This window comes from Balaenoptera acutorostrata, chromosome X (assembly GCF_949987535.1).
Source record: "Balaenoptera acutorostrata chromosome X, mBalAcu1.1, whole genome shotgun sequence".
Taxonomy (NCBI): domain Eukaryota; kingdom Metazoa; phylum Chordata; class Mammalia; order Artiodactyla; family Balaenopteridae; genus Balaenoptera; species Balaenoptera acutorostrata.
In genome coordinates this window covers 80643742-80668976 of record NC_080085.1, presented here as the reverse complement: position 1 = coordinate 80668976, position 25235 = coordinate 80643742, and the positions used below count along the sequence as shown (strand labels likewise).

Here is a 25235-nt window from a genome sequence, read left to right as displayed (position 1 = left end):
ATCAGCCACAGAATAATAAATGGCCAACAAATGTTTAGATTGGTCTCCTCACCTCATCTGCAAATTCCCCTTATGGCCTCTGTGAAGAAAACAAATTTGATTGGATTTGTTAGTCACATTTTGAGCTGTCCTGATTGAAATGAGTAAAAGTGGATTCTTTAAAAATACCTTATAACATAATTTCCTTTAAAATTCAAACTGGTTTCTTTCAGGGAGGTCTTACTAAAATTTGCCTAATTAGCATAAAATCAAATTGTCCTATATTATGCTAAACCTTAAATTTAAGTCATATTGTAAAACAGCAGTTCTCAATTTTTTTTCACTCCACGACCTCATGACTAGACAAACATCAGTGGAATAGACAACCATTTAGAAGATGCTTTTTGAGGAATACTTTTACCTTATGCAACAAATAAACTACCTCCAATATTATTATCAAACTACACTAGGAAGAAATATGTATTTACTGTCATATTTTCACACTAGAGTCCAGCATAAAATCACCTAAAGAAACTTCATGGAATACATATCGAGAAATACATCTTAAAAATGGTTTTTATACATTCATAAAAATCAAGGAAAGGGAAATATCAAGTGTTTCCTTTCATACCTGTGGTTGGGGATGAGTCCAGATCTCCACAGTAGTTGTCTCTTTCATGGGTGTGCGAGATCGTATAACCTCCTTCATTGGCTTTACAAAGGGAACAAAATAGAAGTATTTTTGTTTGTTAAAAGTGAAAAACATAGTACATTGCGCACCTGCATCAAACACAGGTAAGTAAAGTAGTGCCTGGGTAAATATCTCTTTCTAGACATTGTAGTTATTGAGGACTTACAATGTGATAGGCACAGCTCTAGATACTGGGAATAAACAAGATAAAATAAAAAAGAAAAGAAATTCCTTTTCCCATGGAGCTTATAACCCAGTGTTACATTTAAGAGTTCCGTTAAACATTTGAATGCAATTGTGGAGGGCAGTTTAAAACATTTAAATGGCTGAAATTTAAGTTGGAGAGACTTTCAGTCTAATGCTTTTACAATTCAATGGTTTCAACAGCTTATATTTGCAAATTTACAGTGTCTGAAATTAAAATCTATCCTGTGCATGCCACCACACCACAAATTTGCTATCTATCATATAAAGATATTTAACAGTTGTTACAAATGCCAAGAAATTTATGAACCAATATAGAGATACTAGCATACCAACCCAGAATAATTATCAAGATTTTGAAAAGATGATGTCTATATCCATTTTATTTTCTTCAGGACAGAGAGTATAGTCTCTGTTTTAAAAATATTGAATGTATACTCTACACATTTCTATGTATGTGATTTTAGTATATGGGGGAAAGGGTTTGGTTAAAAAGTTATCCTTTTATCTAGCCAAGGGAGAATTTTTTCAAGGAAGCTAAGGAAACCCAGTTCAGTGACTGTTGGAAGCTCATGGGCTATAATAGCAGAATAGAGTAGCAGTGACAGAGACCTTATGTCACAGTCTCAAGACTTCATACTGATGTTTGGTGTACTACCAATTAGAGTTATGTAATTATTACTTGACAGGGTTTTGAGGGGGAGCATATTTGCCACCCCAAAATATGTTTCTGGCATAAGGATTATTTTAGGCTGATTATTTTTATGAAACAGCAGACATAAGAAAAGCTCTGAAAACCAAGAGAAGTTACCCTTTTGTAAAGGATATTTACATTTATAAGGGAAATCTCCATTTGTAAGTGTGTCTCCCTCTCTGTACCAGGAAGTGAAGGATGACTAAATCTCTAAAACTTTTTTTCAGTGAAGTAGGCAACAGACCTAAATCTGCACAACAATCTTAACCCTTGATTATTGTGCTTTTCTTCATAGCCTCCCATAACTGGCTCCCCTGCCCCCAACATCTCCTTTTGTCTTTATCTGGAGATGGTATTTAAGGTGATGGCTTGGGCCGTTTCAGATAGTTACTCAGATTTCCTGGGTACCTCTCACATATACAGGAGGGATACATGTTATTAAACTTGTTTGTTTTCCTCTGTTAATCTGTCTTTTATTATGAGGTTGGGGAGAGGGTCTCAGCCAAGAATCTGAAAGGGTGGAGGAAAAATTATTTTTCCTCCCCCACAGTTTTAAGTGCCCCATTCCTATTGCCTTACCATGACAGTTTATGTTTTATGTTTTTATTATCCCTGCATGCCCATTAGGTCAAATCAAGAAAAGAAGAGACAGTCAGATGTGGAACATCACATTTTTAAGGCCCAGTTGAGCAAGAATTATTTTGTTATCATTTAAACGGCAAATTGTGTTTATTCTGCAATGACACTATAGCTGTGACAAAAAGAATGCAATACACGTTAATATTACAGACTAAGCACTCATCACAATATTCCAACTCACAAGAAAGCAACAGTTAGAAGAATTAGAAAATTAAAGTGAAAGGTCTCATCACAGCAGAATTTCATCACAAAAATAAATGAAAATGAGTGACAAAAGTAAGTTTCTGAAAAGCTAATTTGTTAGCCAAGCAGAGAGAACTACTCACTGATGGTGAGTTATTAAACAGGGTTTGCTTACAACAACCAAAGAAATACATCTAGAGAAAACAAACTTAAGACTATTAGCATTTCACCAAGTACAGTTACTCAAAAAGTTGAGGACATTGAGAGCAACAGCAATGGTAAATTTAAAAAAAACAAGGGAAAATGGTATGGAGTGTTTTTCCTTCGTGAGTTAACAGATGTTACCAACAATGCTTAATTGCTGTTACTTGCTTGAGGAAGTGATACCAAGTTTGAAGAGACTGAAAAATTAGCCTCTATGAATGAATTGTCTGTGTGGAACAGAACAGGCAAGAATATTTTCAAAGAATTTGACAAAACACTAATTCAGTAAAACCTGATGTGGGATCTGTTAAAGTGTGTTACAACTAATGGTGGGTGAAATATATGTTGCACAGAAAAAAAGTTTAGCTGGACAAATATACAATGCTTTGGAAAACATAAGGTGTTCAAAGCCTATGGCTGTTTATTGGATTATATATCAGCAGGTACTTTGTGCAAAATATTTGAATCTATCATGTGTTATTGAACTAGGAGTGTCAATAGTGAACTTCATTCACTATTGCTAATGGAACCATTGTTATTCCGTGAACTTTCGTCAAAACTGCAAGTTGAATATCCTGACTTGCCTTACCATACAAGCAATTGGATGGCTTATAAGTGGCAAAGGTTTATTTTTGAGCTCAGACCCAAGACGGAAATTTTGCTGAATGAGAAGTACCCTTGACCACTATTATTGAATGCTGAATCACTCTGGCAATTAGTTTTTGTTGCAAACTTGATAACATCTTGATAAATCAACCTAAAATTGTAAGGTAAAAGAGTGCTTATATGTAAAACTTATACTGCAGTAAAGTCACTCTGATGACAACTAAAATTGTTTGAGTCACAAGTAATGGTAAGTTACTTTATACACTCCAGTCCTGTAGAAGTTAAAACAAGAAGCAGAATTTCCATTTGTGCACAAACTCAAATTTTCAATAGGTTGCAATAAATATGGAATTGAGGAGCTTTTATCTATCAATTAGAAATGATTAATCTTCAATGTAATGGCATGCTAAATGGCAGATATGAAGAAAAGAATCTAATAGAATTCTTCAGATGCCTTCCAACAATAGATATGTTGAGTTAAAACTATATGCTTGTGGATTGATATCAGTATTTGGCAGTACCTATCTGTGTGAAAAGACATTTTCCGAGATCAGATACACAAGTACATTCATTTCATTAGTAGTTTGCTATTACATAAAACATTGTACTCATTATTATTACACTTGATGGTTTGAATATCATCAATTTAAATTTTGTGGGAATTTGGTTTCTCTTTTGTTATATGTAAAACCTACAGAAACTGAGCAGGACCCTGGGGGGCTCCTGGGCACAAAAGCCTTTCTGCTTCCCCTGTTTCTTGTTTGTAGGAAATAATCTTCATTCAGGTTCCATGACCATCCCTAGTTCCAAAGGGCAGGTTCAAACAGTTGTTAATCAGGGAAGGGAGAGGATTGGGAGACAAGGGAGGAGCAGTCAAGAAACGATAGTGCAGCTTTGGGGTAGGGTCCTGGTTCCTCCTCAAGGGATATACATAACAGTATCTTTGAGCTCTTCTGCACAACTAAAACCCCCACCAAATGGAAGATGTTAACTACTTGATGAAGCATTCTTCATTCCAGAGAAAAGGTCACAGTTTGATAACCTCGAGAACCACAGAAGCCCATCACAAGACCACGTGATGCCTGATGATCTCTGGATTGAAGGAATGCAAGCCCTGCATGCACCCTGATCCTTATCAGCAAACCTGCCCCCCTTGAACCATTACTATAAAACTCCTCACAAGCCCCCATGGGTTGGGACACATAGTTTTCAGGGCATTAGCTTACTGTGGCCTGCTTCACCTGGCAAAGCAATAAAGCTATTCTTTGCTACTTCACCCAAAACTCTGTCTCCAAGATTCAATTTGGTGTGACAGAGGTCAGGTTTCAGCAACACTACTCTGACCCTTTACAAAAAAAGTTTGCTGACCTCTGATCTAGAGGAAAAGAAAAGACAAACTAATAACTATAATTAATGGACAAGTCTATGAAATAAGTAAAGTCTGGTAGACTCTAGATGCAGAGGGTGAAGAGAAGACATTTTTTGGCAGAGAGAGCAATATGGCCTAAGGTAGGGAAATCCAGGATGTGGTCTATATGACTGAAGATGTAACTGAATAATGGGACAGATGTATGAGAAAGTGAATTAAGCACATACTCCTGATGGACTTGCAAAGTCAGCTGGTGATTTTATAGTTATACACTAAGCAAAGAAGAAATTCTCAAATGTATTTGATCAAAGTGTCCTGTGCTACAGTAGTTTCTAAGCAGATTTGTGCTCAGGTCTCAGATTTAACTTTATTTTTTAGACCAAGTCTACTAGAGTTGAATTTCCTATGCACAGTTTAAGAATCTGATTTTAAAATTTTCTGTCAATTGTGAGCAGTTTCATGTCTATCTGTGTGGCAGTCTGTCAAACGTATCATGCCACATTGTAGGGTAGCAAAATTTGCCACCCCAAAACTTATCTTTTTGACATGAGGATTAATTTAGGCTGGTTATTTCTAAGAAGCAGAAAGCTCAGGAAGTTGTTTTGTTCCTTCGCCCTTAACTGCCTAAAAGCATTTAGATGAAGGGCCTATTCCCAGAATAGAGCTATCACCAGAGATATTTGCAAAGAATATAAGCTTGGTGAGGTGGAGGAAACTCAGCAGGGCCTAGAGATCAGAGTCCACTCTGTGTCCCATCCTCACTGCTTGGCCCAGCAAACATTTGTTTACCAAACATTTGCTTACCAAACATTTGCTTTTCCATCTCCATGTCAATTGCCTTCCTCAGCATCAAAGCCCCAAACCACTACCCCCAACATCCTTCTTTGTCTATAGTTGAAGATGGTATTTAAGATGAGAGTTTCAGCCATTTTGGTGAGTTACACAGTTTTCTGGGATCTCTCCCATGTATATATGTTACTAGATTTTTGTTTTGATTTTCTCCTGTTAATCTGTCTCAGGTCGTTTTAACTCTTAGAACAGCCAGAAGAACTTAGAAGGACAGAGTAAAATGTTTTCCTACCTGACAACATTCAAATGTCCATTAAATTAAATAAGGATAGTATATTAGGTGGTTAAATGCTTAAAGCTATGTGGATGTATCTTGTCCGTTTAACTTTGACAATTAAATATCTCTATTGTAAAATATGCTTCAATATTCAAGTATTAGGAAAAGTTTATTGAATTATATTGTGCACAAAAATAACAATTTAAAGGTAAAATAATACTCCCACCCCTAACAATGTTCTTTCCATTACTCTTCCCCCTTCCACCAAACCCCATAGTTTTAATACTAAAAATTAAGAAATGGTCTAATAAAATAGCTCCAATATACAGAACTGCTGAGGATTAACTATAATGCAAATGAGAGAAATGGCAGTTCTAGGAAATATTAGTGCTCAAAAAATCTATGCTTGACCTTTTTAAAAAAACAAAATATGGTTCATCATTGACATCTGAAAGATAAGATGCAGATCTATGTTTCTGTATCCTTACATGTACCACATACTGAACAAAAATGTATCTTCCCTTTTATGGAATCAGATGTCAAGCTGTCAAGTAAAGAGTAAAGTGTTTTATAATAATCACCGTCTTTACAGATTTAAACCTCATTTTAATCCAGTTCATATTAAGACAGTGCTCAATAGTGAAAAGTGAGAAATACATCTTACTGTTGATCGTATAGAGTTGTGAGAAGTGTCACTGGTATTATTGCTAAAAATAAAAAAAACAAATACTTCCAAGAGGATGGATAGATATTGGCTCTTCTTATCATTCTTGAGTCAGATATTACTAGTTCATAGTTTAGACATTGGAAGGGAATTCAACTTTATTTAAAAATGTATTAAATCCTTTAGACACATATTTCACCAGTGATGCCCTGCTGATCTAATGAAATAGTCATACATGAAAGAAAAATAAAACGTTCATTTATCTTATTTCACCTTTCAGAATCCAGAAATTTTATGCCTTAAAAAGTTGTCTATAGTCTGCTTGAATGATTTTATCTATGAGTGTGGGAAGAGTCTGGCTAATAAGGAGCACTGATTCAGAGTAAATGTCCAAAACTGTATTAAATCTCCCCTAATTTTTTGTCTCAGGCAAGAAGTAAGGAAATTTTCAACCAAATTTCCATTCACAGAAATGTGAATTATAGCCCAAAATATACACAGTGATATAGATTTTGTGATAAATGGGAAAATATTTTCAGCTGCCAAAAGATTTAGTTGTTTAAAAAAATAATAGGACACTGTTACAGGTGACCTACAAGAATAAAATTCACTTCCCCAACTGTGACTGCCTTACAATAAAGGCTTATGAAGCAACATAATTTGATTGAAACTTCTAGATATGGCAAGGCCTTCTAAATGTTCTTCCCAAATGTTTTCCTGAAAGTGTCACACAGAATCTGAGATTCAGGGACTTAACATATTAACTGCATACCTTAACCTGACTAATTCCCAAACTACTGGGTCAGGCAAACCCAGACTGATTCTGTGATTGTTTTAGGGTGAAATGTGGAATGCATCCTTTATTCTCCCTCTTGGGAAATTTTATTGCCACTTAAATCTAATGGTAAGAAAATCATAGTTAAAATAAGATCATGATATTTCTGACTAGTCTCAACATTACATTATTGTTTCAAAATCTAGCAAAAAGAGAATCCAGAGTAGCTTCAGTGATTTAGTAATTACATTTCTTTCTCAAAGTTTGCAGGTTTCCCACTAGAAATGTAAGCATGCTTCCATTTTCTTGGTAATGGTATGCAACCCAAGACCTCAGATTTTTCAGAAATGTGATTCTAAGTTGTCACAATCATCCTTTTATTTTAGCTATCAAAGACTACAAGTGAATTTAACTGATAGATTATTGTTATTTTATTGCCATATATTAGACACATTGACAGGTTAGCGAAAAAGTCTTCTCAAACTAGCATATAAGACATTTTTGGAGAGTCTTATGTAATATCTACCACAATGATATATGCCTAAAGACATGTAAGTATGCAGGTGATGCTTCTAGTGATAATATTTATAAAACTTTTCCCTCATTCTCATTTACTTCCTTAAAAGAAATCCAAATCCTTACTATGGGAATAATATCCATCAAAACTATGGCAAACATTTACAAATACAAAGTGAAATTTGATCCTTATTTTTGCCCACGATATATTTATTTGAAGGATTTTGTGTTAAAAGTGTTGGCAGAGGGGAGCTTCAAGATGGCAGAAGAGTAACACGTGGAGATCACCTTCATCCCCACAAATACATCAGAAATACATCTACATGTGGAACAACTCCTACAGAACACCTACTGAACGCTGGCAGAAGACCTCAGACCTCCCAAAAGGCAAGAAACTCTCCACGTACCTGGGTAGGGCAAAAGAAAAAAGAAAAAACAGAGACAAAAGAATAGGAACAGGAATGCACCAATGGGAGGGAGTTGTGAAGGAGGAAAGGTTTCCACACACTAGGAAGCCCTTTCGCGGGTGGAGGCTGTGGGTGGTGGAGCAGGGAAGCTTTAGAGCCATGGAGGAGAGCACAGCAACAGGGGTGCGGAGGGCAAAGCAGAGAGATTCCCGCACAGAGGATCGGTGCCGACCAGCACTCACCAGCCCGAGAGGCTTGTCTGCTCACCCGCCGGAGCGGGCGGGGGCTGGGAGCTGAGGCTCCAGCTTCAGTCGGATCCCAGGGAGAGGACTGGGGTTGGCGGCGTGAACACAGCCTGAAGGGGGCTAGTGCACCACAGCTAGCTGGGAGGGAGTACGGGAAAAGGTCTGGAACTGCCAAAGAGGCAAGAGACGTTTTTCTTGCCTCTTTGTTTTGTGGTGTGGGAGGAGAGGGGATTAAGAACGCCACTTAAAGGAGCCTCAGAGATGGGCACAAGCCGCGGCTATCAGCACGGACCCCGGAGACGGGCACGAGACACTAAGGCTGCTGCTGCGGCCACCAAGAAGCCTGTGTGCAAGCACAGGTCACTATCCACACCTCCCCTCCCGGGAGCCTGTGCAGCCCGCCACTTCCAGGGTCCCGTGATCCAGGGACAACTTCCCCGGGAGAACACACGGCGCGCCTCGGGCTGATGAAATGTCATGCCGGTCTCTGCTGCCGCAGGCTCACCCCGCATTCTGTACCCCTCCCTCCCCCCAGCCTGAGTGAGCCACAGTCCCCGAAAAAGCTGCTTCTTTAACCCCATCCTGTCTGAGCATAAAACAGACACCCTCAGGTGACCTACATGCAGAGGCGGGGCCAAATCCAAAGCTGATCCCCAGGAGCTGTGCAAACAAAGAAGAGAAAGGGAAATCTCTCCCAGCAGCCTCAGGAGCAGCAGATTAAATCTCCACAATCAATTTGATGTATGCTGCATCTGTGGAATACCTGAATAGACAACAAATCATCCCAAATTGAGGAGGTGGAGTTTGGGAGCACTGATATATATACTTTTTTCCATTTTCTCTTTTTGAGAGTGTGTATGTGTATGCTTCTGTCTGTGATTTTGTCTGTATAGCTTTGCTTTTACCATTTGTCTTAGGGTTCTGCCTGTCCTTTTTTTTTTCTGTATAGTTTTTAGCGCTTGTTATCATTGTTGGATTTGTTTTTTGGTTTGGTTGCTCTCTTCTTTCTTTCTTTCTTTTTTTAAATTAATTTTAAATTTCTTTTAATAATTTTTTTTATTTCAATAACTTTATTTTATTTCATTTTATTTTATTTTATCTTTTTCTATCTTTCTTTTTTTTTTCTCCCTTTTATTCTGAGCTGTGTGGATAACAGGCCCTTGGTGCTCCGGCCAGGCATCAGGGCTCTGCCTCTGAGGTGGGAGCGCCAAGTTCAGGACATTGGTCCACCAGAGACCTCCCAGCTCCACGTAATATCAAATGGTGAAAATCTCCCAGAGATCTCCATCTCAACGCCAAGACCTAACTCCACCCAACGACCAGCAAGCTAGAGTGCTGGACACCCTATGCCAAACAACTAGCAAGAAAGGAACACAACCCCAACTATTAGCAGAGAGGCTGCCTAAAATTATAATAAGGTCACAGACACCCCAAAACACAACACCAGACGTTGACCTGCCCACCAGAAAGACAAGATTCAGCCTCATCCACCAGAACACAGGCACTAGTCCCCTGCACCCGGAAGCCTACACAACCCACTGAACCAACCTTAGCCACTGAGGACAGACACCAAAAACAACAGGAACTAAGAACTTGCAACCTCTGAAAAGGAGACCCCAAACACAGTAAGTTAAGCAAAATGAGAAGACAAACACACAGCAGATGAAGGAGCAAGGTAAAAACACACCAGACCAAACAAATGAAGAGGAAATAGGCAGTCTACCTGAAAAAGAATTCAGAATAATGATAGTAAAGATGATCCAAAATCTTGGAAATAGAATGGAGAAAATACAAGAAACGTTTAATAAGGACGTAGAAGAACTAAAGAGCAAACAAACAATGATGCAAAACACAATAAATGAAATTTAAAATTCTCTAGAAAGGATCAATAGCAGAATAACTGAGTCAGAAGAACGGATAAATGACCTGGAAGATAAAAGCTTGGAAATAACTACTGCAGAGCAGAATAAAGAAAACAGAATGAAAAGAATTGAGGACAGTTTCAGAGACCTCTGGGACAACATTAAATGCACCAACATTCGAATTATAGGGGTCTCAGAGGAAGAAGAGAAAAAGAAAGGGACTGAGAAAATATTTGAAGAGATTATAGTTGAAAACTTCCCTAATATGGGAAAGGAAATAGGAAATAGTTAATCAAGTCCTGGAAGCACAGAGTGTGCCATACAGGATAAATCCAAGGAGAAACACGCCAAGACACATATTAATCAAACTATCAAAAATTAAAAACAAAGAAAAAATATAAGCAGCAAGGGAAAAACAACAAATAACATACAAGGGAACCCCCATAACATTAACAGCTAATCTTTCACCATAAACTCTACAAGCCAGAAGGGAGTGGCAGGACATATTTAAAGTGTTGAAAGGGAAAAACCTACAACCAAGATTACTCTATCCAGCAAGGATCTCATTCAGATTTGACGGAGAAATTAAAACCTTTAGAGACAAGCAAAAGCTAAGACAATTCAGCACAACCACACCAGCTTTACAACAAATGCTAAAGGAACTTCTCTAGGCAGGAAACACAAGAGAAGGAAAAGACCTAGAAGAACAAACCCAAAACAATTAAAAAATGGTAATAGGAACATACATATTGATAATTACCTTAAAGGTAAATAGATTAAATACTCTAAGCAAAAGACATAGATTGGCTGAATGGGTACAAAAACAAGACCCGTATATATGCTGTCTACAAGAGACCCAATTCAGGCCTAGGGACACATACAGACTGAAAGTGAGGGGATAGAAAAAGATATTCCATGCAAATGGAAATCAAAAGAAAGCTGGAGTAGCAATTCTCATATCAGAGAAAATAGACTTTAAAACAAAGACTAGTACAAGAGACAAAGAAGGACACTACATAATGATATAGGGATCAATCCAAGAAGAAGATATAACAATTGTAAATATTTATGCACCCAACATAGGAGCACCTCAATACATAAGGCAAATACTAACAGCCATAAAAGGGGAAATCGACAGCAACACAATCATAGTAGGGGAAGTTAACACCCCACTTTCACCAATGGATAGATCATCCAAAATGAAAATAAAGAAGGAAACACAAGCTTTAAATGATACATTAAACAAGATGGACTTAATTGATATTTATAGGACATTCTATCCAAAAACAACAGAATACACTTTATTCTCAAGTGCTCATGGAACATTCTCCAGAATAGATCATATCTTGGGTCACAAATCAAGCCTTGGTAAATTTAAGAAAATTGAAATCGTATCAAGCATCTTTTCTGACCACAACGTTATGAGACTAGACATCAATTACAGGAAAAAATCTGTAAAAAATACAAACACATGGAGACTAAACAGTACACTACTTAATAACCAAGAGATCACAGAAGAAATCAAGAGGAAATCAAAAAATACCTAGAAACAAATGACAATGCAAACACGACAACCCAAATCCTATGGGATGCAGCAAAAGCAGTTTTAAGAGGGAAGTTTAGAGCAATACAATCCTACCTTAAGACACAAGAAACACCTCAAATAAACAACCTAACCTTACACCTAAAACGATTAGAGAAAGAAGAACAAAAAATCCCCAAAGTTACCAGGAGGAAAGAAATCATAAAGATCAGAGCAGAAATAAATGAAAAAGAAATGAAGGAAACAATAGCAAAGATCAATAAAACTAAAAGCTGGTTCTTTGAGAAGATAAACAAAATTGATAAACCATTAGCCACACTCATCAAGAAAAAAAGGGAGAAGACTCAAATCAATAGAGTTAGAAATGAAAAAGGAGAAGTAACAACTGACACTGCAGAAATACAACAGATCATGAGAGATTACTACAAGCAACTATATGTCAATAAAATGCACAACCTGGAATAATTGGACAAATTCTTAGAAACGCACAACCTTCTGAGACTGAACCAGGAGGAAATAGAAAATATGAACAGACCAATCACAAGCACTGAAATTGAAACTGTGATTAAAAATCTTCCAACAAACAAAAGCCCAGGACCAGATGGCTTCACAGGCGAATTCTATCACACATTTAGAGAAGAGCTAACACTTATCCTTCTCAAACTCTTCCAAAATATAGCAGAGGGAGGAACACTCCCCAACTCATTCTACGAGGCCACCATCATCCTGATACCAAAACCAGCCAAAGATGTCACAAAGAAAGAAAACTACAGGCCAATAACACTGATGAACATAGATGTCAAAATCCTCAACAAAATACTAGCAAACAGAATCCAACAGCATATTAAAAGGATCATACACCATAATCAAGTGGGATTTATCCCAGGGATGCAAGGATTCTTCAATATATGCAAATCAATCAATGTGATACACAATATTAACAAATTGAAGGAGAAAAACCATATGATCATTTCAATAGAGGCAGAGAAAGCTTTTGACAAAATTCAACACCCATTTATGATAAAAACCCTCCAGAAAGTAGCCATAGAGGGAACTTACATCAACATAATAAAGGCCATATATGACAAACCTACAGCCAACATTGTTCTCAATGGTGAAAAACTGAAACCATTTCCAGTAAGATCAGGATCAAGACAAGGTTTCCCACTCTCATCACTATTATTCAACATAGTTTTGGAAGTTTTAGCCACAACAATCAGAGAAGAAAAAGAAACAAAAGGAATCCAAAATGGAAAAGAATAAGTACAGCTGTCACTGTTTGCAGATGACATGATACTATACATAGAGAATCCTAAAGATGCTCTGAGAAAACTACTAGAGTTAATCAATGAATTTGCTAAAGTAGCAGGATACAAAATTAATGCACAGTAATCTCTTGCATTTCTATACACAAATGATGAAAAATCTGCAAGTGAAATTAAGAAAACACTCCCATTTACCATTGCAACAAAAAGAATAAAATACCCAAGAATAAACCTACCTAGGGAGACAAAAGACCTGTATGCAGAAAATTATGACAATGATGAAAGCAATTAAAGATGATACAAATAAATGGAGAGATATACCATGTTCCTGGATTGGAAGAATCAACCTTGTGAAAATGACTATACTACCCAAAGCGATCTACAGATTCAATGCAATCCCTATCAAACTACCACTGGCATTATTCACAGAACTAGAACAAAAATATCACAATTTGTATGGAAACACAAAAGACGCTGAATAGCGAAAGCAATCTTGAGAAAGAAAAATGGAGCTGGAGGAATCAGGCTCCCTGACTTCAGACTATACTACATAGCTACAGTAATCAAGACAGTATGGTACTGGCTCAAAAATAGAAATATAGATCAATGCAACAGGATAGAAAGCCCAGAGATAAACCCACACACCTATGGTCAACTAATCTATGACAAAGGAGGCAAGGATATACAGTGGAGAAAAGACAGCCTCTTCAATAAGTGGTGCTGGGAAAACTGGACAGCTACATGTAAAAGAATGAAATTAGAACACTCCCTAACACCATACACAAAAATAAACTCAAAATGGATTAAAGACCTAAATGTAAGGCCAGACACTATCAAACTCTTAGAGGAAAACATAGGCAGATCACTCTATGACATAAATCACAGCAAGATCCTTTTTGACCCACCTCCTAGAGAAATGGAAATAAAAACAAAAATAAACAAATGGGACCTAATGAAACTTAAAAGCTTTTGCACAGCAAAGGATACCATATCAAGACAAAAAGTCAACCCTCAGAATGGGAGAAAATATTTGCAAATGAAGCAACTGACAAAGGATTAATCTCCAAGATTTACAAGCAGCTCATGCAGCTCAATAACAAAAAAACAAACAACCCAGTCGAAAAATGGGCAGAAGACCTAAATAGACATTGCTCCAAAGAAGATATACAGATTGCCAACACACACATGAAAGAATGCTCAACATCACTAGTCATTAGAGAAATGCAAATCAAACCTACAATGAGATATCATCTCACACTGGTCAGAATGGCCATCATCAAAAAATCTACAAACGATAAGTGCTGGAGAGGGTGTGGAGAAAGGGGAACCCTCTTGCACTGTTGGTGGGAATGTAAATTGATACAGCCACTATGAAGAACAGTATGGTGGTTCCTTAAAAAACTAAAAATAGAACTACCATATGACCCAGCAATCCCACTACTGGGCATATACCCTGAGAAAGCCATAATTCACAAAGAGTCATGTACTTCAAAGTTCATTGCAGCTCTATTTATAATAGTCAGAACATGGAAGCAACCTAAGTGTCCATCGACAGATGAATGGATAAAGAAGATGTGGCACATATATACAATGGAATATTACTCAGCCATAAAAAGAAACGAAATTGAGTTATTTGTAGTGAGGTGGATGGACCTAGAGTCTGTCATACAGAGTGAAGTAAGTCAGAAAGTGAAAAACAAATACCATATGCTAACACATACATATGGAATCTAAAACAAACAAAATGGTCATGAAGAACCTAGGGGCAAGACGGGAATAAAGATGCAGACCTACTAGAGAATGGAGTTGAGGACACGGAGAGGGGGAAGGGTAAGCTGGGACAAAGTGAGAGAGTGGCATGGACATATACACACTTCCAAACGTAAAATAGATAGCTAGTGGGAAGCAGCCACATAGCACAGCGAGATCAGCTCGGTGTTTTGTGACCATCTAGAGGGGTGGGATAGGGAGGGTGGGAGGGATGGAGACACAAGAGGGAGGAGATATGGGGATATATGTATAAGTATAGCTGCTTCACTTTGTTATAAAGCAGAAACTAACACACCATTGTAAAGCAATCATACTCCAATAAAGATGTTAAAAAAAAAGTGTTGGCAATATATCAACTTTTAATTTTTATAGCAAATTACAGGGAACAATTTTCAATGGCAGTGAATACACTCCAGAAAGTTCCTGAAATAGGAATAAAATCCCTTAGTTAATTCCTACACTCCTTAATTTTCCTAAGGTCCTTCTGCATGTTTTTCTGTCTTACAATTAGCAAAGTGGTAGGCAATATCTAAGGGGGAAAAGATAAGTGTTTAAAAGAAATGAACATCTACTCAGCAATATAGTGCAATAGTGGAAAAGGCAGGGCCTTTGAAATCTGCATCTGGCTCTACATCTTACTAGGTTTACGAATTCTGTCAAATTAAAGATGTCTCTCAGTTTTATCATCTGGGAAATGAGTATAATATGAGCCTCTTAGGATCACTGTATTATACTGAGTTACTAAAGTGCCTGGCACCTTATAAGTATCCTCTTCACTTGAACTATTATGGATATATCTTCCCTAATCACATGAAGTGGAAACCATGTACAGCCATCCCCCATGTGGTTCTCTCTCTCTCTCTCTCTCTCTTTCTCCCTCCCTCTCCCTCTCTCTTTTCATTTCAACATTTTTGAAATTAGTAATTCCAATTACTTAGAAAAAGTTTTTGTATATTTGAAAAGTTAAAATTACCAATTGCTGCAATAAATAGCACAGGAATGGGATGGTTGAGGGTTGAGGGGACAGGGAAGAGGTAGACATTAATTATTCCTTATTTTTCCAATTATTGCATAACTTCTAATTGGGAGAAACCTCTTTTGATTATAGATAAATTCCTTTTAGTCACATAAAAATAAATTATCTGTGAATTTACTTGGCATTCCAAAAAACACGTTGGTTTACAGAACTGGAGATTTCCTGAAATCTTCAAAATCTGAGAATGAGTATTAATCATATTTATGAATACCTAAAGGTAGACAAAGCCAGATTGACTATTGAAAATTTTTTAATGAATTGACTTATTAACATGTTATACAATGTGTGTAAATTTGCTTAAAATTCAGTGAAATTTTTTGGATCAAAGCAAGAAGGAGAGGGGTTGGATTGAGAAAATGTAAAGATGGAGTTTGTTATTTGGTATTCATTTAAAATTTTCAAGTCTTCTTAAAATATTGTCTCCTAAAAGTACTGTATACATTACATGCTTGAAGAAATATGACAAATTTAAAATTTCCTAATAAGTTATACAGAGTAAAGTGTTCCCATATAAACTCACAGACTAAATTTATACCATATTTTTGGAAGATGAGGCTAGGCCAGAAATACACAATTTACTATATTTCCTTTCCACAGGACCAATGGGACACATTTGTCAGAATTAAAATGGTATGAAAACCTATGTTCATCAGCATTCTAGTATAGATAGTACATTGTGGATTTTGAACACCTTATGTCCTATGACCTTATGTCTTTATTGTTTGGATCTTTTTTTGCTTTGTTTGTTTTGCTTTTTACTTGCAAACTGGTGTTAAGATAGATGGGTTTCTAAAAGTAAAGCACACATTTGATAGTGGTGGATGGAATGGTGAGAAAAGATTTAACACAGGTTAATATAAACTAAAATTTATTTTAAGATTATTTTTTCTAGGATAACCACTATCATCAAAGCTAAAATGATGATGGCTTAAGGAAAACAATGTTGGATTATTCCATAGGCATATCCACTATTTTCCAGACTGGTCTGAGTCCCTCAGAACCGGTTTGGCATCACAAGAATACGCTGATCCTCTTTCTACTTGTAGTTAGCCCTAAGCAAAATGTGACAAAAAGAGGGGAGTAATTTGTGAGGAATATATTAATTTATCCATAAGGATTCCAAGGGTTCTGCCAAAAGCAAACAGCTATTTTGAAATTGTCTTCAAGGGTAACAAATCACCAGGTGGAAAAATCAACAAGCTTGGAGCACTTAATTAGATCTTTTATCTTAATCATCAACAAGTCAAGTGTATGCTTATGTGTTTAGGGAAGGGGGAATGTTATAGAAGGGGGATGAATTAACACTTAGAAAGCTCAGAGGTTTAACAAAATCTGACATGAGATTTGCCAGATGGTTTGGTACCGGATTGTAAAACTTGAAACTAATCTTCATTTAAGAGTTTTAATGGTTGTATCTCTCATATGAAGCCTCTTGCTCTTCTGCTATGGTGATTCTGCAAAATTATAGATCAGGCTTTAAAGAACAGCTTCTATGAACAGAGTCTCCTTAAATCTCAGCTAAACTGAGCAAGAAGATTACATGTTATTATGATGTAGCACAGCAGGATTTTCCCCCAGCAAACATAATGATGTGAAAAAGGCTAAAGCTATCACTCTGTGCAAAGAGGTCATCCGTAGAAGAACAATGCTTTTCACACAGATTATCCGTACAAGTTGAAATGTTCACATTGCAAAAGCTTTTTCTTAATGTTTCTTTGAAGAGCTCTGATCCTGACAAACATCCAGATCTAGATAACAAGACCCAGTGATCATATCTCTAGGAGGTGGCCTGCCCCAGGGCACTTGGGAGAAATTGTACCTGTGACAGACATTACTGGAAAAAAATAAAGTATTTTTTTCTCAGGTAATTTATATTTAGTCCAAGCTTATCAATTTTATTTGAAGAAGACATTTTTCTCAATTTTACATAATTTAAGTTTACTACACATTAAAAATACATATTCTTATTAGCACACAAAAGACCAAAAAAGTAATACACAGAACTATAACTCTGTATGTATTTTCATATTTCAATATTCCTACTGAAAGCCAATTAAGGTATGTGCCATAATAATGAGCCTCAAATATTCAGTAGAAGAGTTATGCTGTCATCAGATTATTTAACACCAGATCATTTGAACTTTCATCTTTTAAATATCAACACTTATCAGAAAATATCAGTAAATTATGTTTAACACCTTTAAAGAATAATTTATGTTTGCTTATTTACTAGATTATTTCTTGCTTTCAACTCTCTGAGAATGGCTGGAAATTACTCCTCAAAGTAGACACGGATATTTCAAACAAATGGCTGCCAATTATTTTTCAAGAACTAGACCTAAATAAAGACACAAGTATGCACATGCACACACATGCACATGCATACACACACACTTCTATAAATTTCATTTAGTCCTCATTTAGTCCTCATTTTCAAAGTAATTATTGTCATTGCAGTTACCATAAATTCTTAAGAATACACTATGTAAGTAGCATCTGGACTAATCTCTTAAAAGGTTTCAAATTCTTTAAAGCTGGCTATGAAAGCATTAAAAACTATTCTAAACTTACAATTCAGAGATAACAATTATACATTTTCAAAGATTTTATAAATTGTTAGAGAAAGCGTAGGAGTGGTGGTAAACCTTTGCTTTAAAATACGTTTTCCAATAGGAATTGAAAGATCTCAAAAGAGTGAGATTAACTGACTATTTAGCAGTTTAATGTAGGGTGATTTTTTACATAAACATTAATTTTTATATTTTTTCTAAGACATGAGAGTAGAAGTAATTCATGCATTTATTGTACATTTTAAAACATGTGTCTTTCACTTGGAAACATTTCCATGTGTAAATCTCTTGAATGGGGGAATATATGATAATTTATTATATGTTATAGCAATGTTTAATTTGAAATATAAAAGTATTATTTTGCAATTGGAAAGAAAAATACAGCAAGTTTGGCCAAATTTATGCTCAAAATACAAAATTTGATTGCAATTAAGCAAAAATTATAGTATTCTTACTATTCATAGAAATAAATACAGTACAGATGAAGCTAAACTCCTAAAGACTTAACTATTCCCTGCAATGAAAAACATGACACAATGAAAATTGTTTAGGTTATTGGCATCATTCTTGTCTCCATGAAAGGGACTCTACTGTATATAAACTAGACGCCATCATGAAGATCTGTTGTATATCAGTAGTACTAATATCCACACCCCCTTGCAATCTCTGGTAAAGATAAATTAACCTTTGTGCAGAACACACACATAAAATAATGACTTTATCACTACCTCCAGTCTGTAATCTTGCCTGCAGTAAGTCTTCATAATGATTATGTCAAATGAAAAATCTCTCTTTCAGTTACATATTAAAATCTGGATTGGTAATTCCTAAATGTTAAACATGTCTGCCCTTAACTATAAATGAATTATAATTGCATCATCTGTGTCTACTCTAACTTGCCATCATTCAGACATGAAAATGATGACACCAATTATTTAAGTAGAGAATGGAATTGTGGACTGATAGCTTTTCTTCTATCGTTTCACCTGTGAACACAAAATCTATGGAAAAAGGGTTGTCTGAGAGCTGGTGACCACAGCAATTATGAATTAGCTTTCTTCTCCCAAAATCAAATTACAAGTCAAAAATTAAGAATTATATACTTTTTGTCCTAATATCAGGACATTAGGTTCAAGTGTGGGACAGAGAGAGAGAATAGTCCTATTTCATTATGGAAATCATGATTTCCCTCAGGATTTATATCATAAGGCACAAAAAGGGACTTCCTCCTAAACTTGAGAATTTAGTGAGGCATGTTAAAAATTTAGGAAATCTGTTTTCAACTCCAACCAAGATTCATATGCTAGGTAGAAACAAAGTCTTACTAGATTTCTTGTCCAAAAGAAAACTGTCTCGTGAGGTTGCTGTCATGAAAGTCTTCTGAGTTTTTCAAAGATGCTGCTTATGTTGAATATTTTTGGCAACATAAACATGGCCAAATAGAGGCCCTCATTGCTGCTATGAAAACTTGGCTTTGTGAGTATAAATTCAATATTAAAGAATTAAAAACAATCCATGTAGATACACTATTTATGCTACTAATTAAAATTAGTTTTCAGCACCAAAAAGCTTACTAATTAATTATTTTAAAAACATTCATGGCTGTGATTGCCATTTAAAATGTTTTGTGGACGTCCCTGGTGGCACAGTTGTTAAGAATCTGCCTGCCAATGCAGGGGACATAGGTTCAAGCCCTGGTCCGGGAAGATCCCACATGCTGCGGAGCAACTAAGCCCGTGCACCACAACTACTGAGCCTGCGCTCTAGGGCCTGCGAGCCACAACTACTGAGCCCACGTGCCACAACTACTGAAGCCCTCGCACCTAGAGCCCGTGCTCCGCAACAAGAGAAGCCACTGCAATGAGAAGCCTGCGCACCGCAGCAAAGAGTAGCCCCCGCTCACCGCAACTAGAGAAAAGCCCGCATACAGCAACAAAGACCCAGCACAGCCAAACATAAAATAAATACATTTTAAAAACAACAATAACAAAAAAAAAATTCATCAGTATTGCTTGCTAAGCATATGTATATCCAATTCCTAGATTGATATCAATAAACTAGTAATGAAATAAGATGTTTTCTATAGTTAAAAAATGTGCTAGACTAAGGTATTGGTAAATCTAATTTCCTTTTGTAAGAACCTGAAGAATATGCATTATGATTATATTAAAGTCCTTCATATAATAATGACATTTCTAATTCCTCAAGAGATCCTTCTAGGAATCTTGAGTGATATGCTAGAAAATATTTTGACCTGAATTGGTCTAAAACCTACATCAATCAGCTGAAAACCTGAAGCAAAGAGTAAATGGAGGAACGGAGAGTAATGCAAATAAGTAAGAGTGGAAAAATAGTAAATATAATTAGTGAGGAAAGAAAGAAGTTAGCTATCTGAAATATGACGGAAAATAATGTAGGCAAAATAGAGATGTGACCTATAAAACTGTGCCCCTATCCTAAGCGATTACCTATTGAATTTAGGAGGACAGTAACGAAGAGTCCATATTAGCTCAATTAGAGCAAATTTACCTTGACCAAAACAACAGGAATAACAAGCAAATATGAAAATGGAATTTTAAAATTGGAGTTAAGTTACAAAGGGTAGAAAGTTTAGTACTGGTTATTTTTGTATTAGCACATTAGGAAAAATTTGCATATTATAACATTATAATAAAAATTAAAAAAACAACATCACAATTATGTCTCTTTATAGTAGATTTTCTAAACTTAAGCTAGATTAAAATCTCAAGTTTATTTCATAGTAGATTTTACAGTAAGTGGTCTTTAAGCACTAGTTAAAAAGGGGGAAAAAGTAAAAATGAATAATCTGTATTTCTGAGAAAGCAACCTTTTTATATATCAAGAACTTTATGATCACTATATTATTACTTTTCCATCAAAGGTATTGAGGAAATATTTATTTACTAGACTCATTGGAATTTTATTTTAAAAGAAATGTACACTCATTATATACAGACATGGGCACAATATTGAGACTGATGAGAAAGACAGGAATGTTGAAATCCTTTTGAAGTCAAGGGAAAATGCAATTGCTTGCCAATGTTGAGTGGGTACAGTGATTGCAGAAATAAACTAAATTAATAGCCAAGGTTTTAAGCTATTATTTCTTAAGCTGCCTACTTCATCCCAAGCCTAACATGATTAAATAATATGTCAGATAGGGGTTTCAAAGAAGATAAGAACATAAAGATTCTTCTAGCTCTAGACCTACATATTATATTTTGTTTTGAATATCTAATCAATTTAGCTTTTTATTTGTAATATGTTTTTTGTATACAAATAGTTTGAGTAGATTAGTAAAAATAACAAAGAATTTACAAACATAGGCTTTAGAATCACACAGACCTGAATCAAATGCCATTTGTGCATGCTAACTTGTTCTAACATCTTGTACAAGTTAGTTAACTTACCTGAATCTCCGTTTCCTCATCCTTAAAAAGGAGAATGAAAACACCTCTCTCGTGGGATTGGTGTGAAGATTAAACAGATCTTTGTGCACAGCAATTAGAATAGCACCTGGCATATATCATTAGTATTCAATACATGCTGCCATCTGTTTCATGTTAGTTCAAAGCAAATATAATCACCTTAATCGACAATCAACATTTGGGCATAAGAGGGTCTACTTTAGCTTCCTATAGATTCCAAGAAGGAAGAAAATCATAGTCTAATACAGCACTTGAATTATAACATAGCATATCTCTTCTTTGAGCATGACTTTGTAACAATTTACATCTCATTGTGTATAATACCACCTACAAGACATCTTATGAAGCAGCCTCATGCTACGTTACTAATCTTATTTCCCTCTGTCTGCCCTCGCTCAGACTCGTCCATCCACACTGGCTTCCTTGTTTCCCTTTTAATATATAGCCATGTTCTGGCCCCTTGTTCTTTGCTCAGTCCCTTACTGCTTTCAGATCTTTGACCAAATATTATATACTCACATATCTAAATTTGCAATTTCTCACAATCTCTAACTTCCTTCTCTATTTTATTCAATAGCACATCTCAGCATCTTGACTGTCTTAGTTTTCTAAGGCTGCCATAACAAATTACCGCAATTTTGACTGCTTGAAACCACAGAAAATTATTTCACAGTTTAGGAGGTCATAAATCCAAAATCAAGGTGTCGGCAGAATTGGTCCCCTCTGGAGGCTCTGAGGGGAAATCTGCAGCATGCCTCCTCTCTCCTGGCCTCCGATGGTTACTGGTAACCTTTGGCATTCCTTGGCTTGGGGCTGCATAACTCCAGTCTCTGCCTCCTTCACATGGCCTTCTTTCTGTGTCTCTGTGTCTTCCCCTCTTCTTATAATGACACTGTCACTGGATTTAAAATCCGCCCCCACCACCTCCCCCCCCCCCGCAATCCATGATGATCTTATCTCAAGATTCTTAACTCAATTATATCTGCAAACACTCTTTTTCCAAATAAGGTCACATTTATAGGTACTGGCAATTAAGATTTGGACATATCTTTTGGAAAGACACATATTAACCCACTAGGTTAATTTAGTATACATTTATTTATTTATTTATTTATTTATCTATTTATTTATTTATCTATTTATTCATTCTCAGTGTCCGTCCACTAGAATGTTGTCCATGACAAAGGTTAAAAACATTTCGTTTGGGCTTCCCTGGTGGCGCAGTGGTTGAGAGTCTGCCTGCCAGTGCAGGGGACACGGGTTCGAGCCCTGGTCTGGGAAGATCCCACATGCCGTGGAGCAACTAGACCCGTGCGCCACAACTACTGAGCCTGCGCGTCTGGAGCCTGCGCTCCGCAACAAGAGAGGCCGCGATGGTGAGAGGCCTGCGCACCGCGATGAGGAGTGGCCCCCGCTTGCCGCAACTAGAGAAAGCCCTCGCACAGAAACGAAGACCCAACACAGTCATAAATAAATAAGTAAATAAATAAAAAATTAAAAAAAAAACATTTCGTTTATATTTGTGCCTTGACCAATTTCTGGCACACAACAGAAGCTTAATAAATACATGCTGAATAAACAGAAGAAGAAAATGTGGATGAGACATAGGGGTTATCAAGATAACTGAAGCCAAAAGTAGAAAAAAACTGGGAAGGAGAATTGTAAAAAGGGGTCAGACTGTGTGAAGAAATACAGAATAGAGTAGAGCCCCTGAAGTCAAAAGTATTGACTTTACATGTGAAAGAAAAAAAAAAGAAGAGAAAAGAAAAGGAAAAAAGGAAATTATGGTCACTTCATTCCCTGGAGTAGTGACTGGTATTGGTAGTTTATTTGTTAGAGATGAGCAAGCTGATGTTAAGGGTGGGTGGGTAAGGACAAATAGGATCGTTTCCTTTAATTACTCAATTAACATTAACTGAGAAGCTACTATATGCCAGACAGAGTTGTAGGATGTAGAGTCAAAGAACATAGCTGTCTGAGATTTGGTCATCTCTACTGTATGATGTTGATGTGTTCCCATTTAATGTCATTGTCTCAAAGATTTAGAGACATCTGAAAAACTGGCTAATGTTTCCCCTCCATTTTCATTAAGATATTAAGTATTTTACAGACACAGCCAAAACACTTGAGTGTCAAGAATAAGAGCTGAAAATAAATGTGTTAGCTTGATTACACTAAAATGGATATGATTACACTAAAAAGCATGACATATATAAAAATATCACATAAAATGTTAAAAGAAATTATCAAATGATATACTAAAAAAAAGCAAAATAATATGTTTAGTAATATATACTTTAAAATATGCTTGATATAAAAAATAAAGTTGCATCTGCTAAGACATATTTTCTAGACCAAGAGGATCATCAACAGAGGAGTTTACTACAGTGCCAATATACAGACGTTTAAAAATAATTTCTGTAATGTGAATGTACACGATGTAATAGGCTGTCAAAAATTTAACCATTGTTAGCTCAGTATCTGTATAATATTTGCACAAATAATAAATGCAATTCTAATGTTAAATTTAAACCATGTGTCCTTGCTTCCCAATACCATTTCTATAGAACCTTAAGATAGATTATATATTTATGCAAAGTGCTGAAATAATTTAATATATAAACACTACTTTTAAGACTGCTCTCAGGTTTTAGAATCTTAGTCATGTAGCTAGATTAAAATCGCTTATATTTATGGCTTTCCACCAACCAAACTTTACCATGCAAAATTCTATTCCGAGTATATAGAATAATGGTAAAAATCATACAAATATGAGATTATATTGAAGACACTTATTACTGCAAAGAAAGATTTTCCATTGTTCAAGTTCCTCCCTTGTAAATGTCATAAAATCAAAGTCTTTGGCATCATCTTTGAGATCACTTTTGTATATAAATTTGTTAAATGTGGATATCTTTGTAAGTTGTCCAAAAATAGAGACTTGCAAAGATGTTCATTTTACTTTCTTAATACCTTTAAGAGTCTCCAGAATACCTTTCTATCTCATCTCATCCATCCTCTCTCATGGCCAAATATAAAAATATGAATGAAAAAATGGGAAAAAATTAATAGGTGATGTCTTCCTCCAAAGCAATATTCTCTACCTACTCTCAGTGATGCCAATTTTTCTCTAATCATCATGACAAAAACTGAATGGCTGCCCCAGGATTCCCTTCATTATAAACCCAATTTAGACTTATTCTCCCTCAGCAGGTCCCCAACATAAATTTCCTTTCTCTATTATTATATCAAATAGATTTTAGGGCTTTGTTTGCTCAGGACCTTCCATAGCGAATCACAAGCCAATCTGATTAATATATCCTAAAGTGTTCATCTCTTATTATGCTAATTCCTCCCTGGCTGAATTTGTGCTTGTGGAGACCTAATGTCTTAATCCAACTGAATGACTGTAATAATGAGAAATGTAGAGGCTGGGAAAGGTCAATGAGGGAAGAACCTAGAAAGAAGAAGGAGACAGGCAGGGAAACTGGAGGAATA

At 36.1% G+C, this 25235-nt stretch overlaps 1 protein-coding gene across 1 annotated transcript in view; it reads right to left on the bottom strand.

The window, feature by feature from the left end:
- PCDH11X (protocadherin 11 X-linked) overlaps nucleotides 1-25235 on the bottom strand; it is a 698845-nt gene that overhangs the window by 351205 nt on the left and 322405 nt on the right. Inside the window, exon 4 of the mRNA XM_007182336.3 lies at nucleotides 611-691. Within this exon, the coding sequence (XP_007182398.2) occupies nucleotides 611-691 (81 nt within the window). The remainder of the gene's footprint in view (nucleotides 1-610; nucleotides 692-25235) is intronic.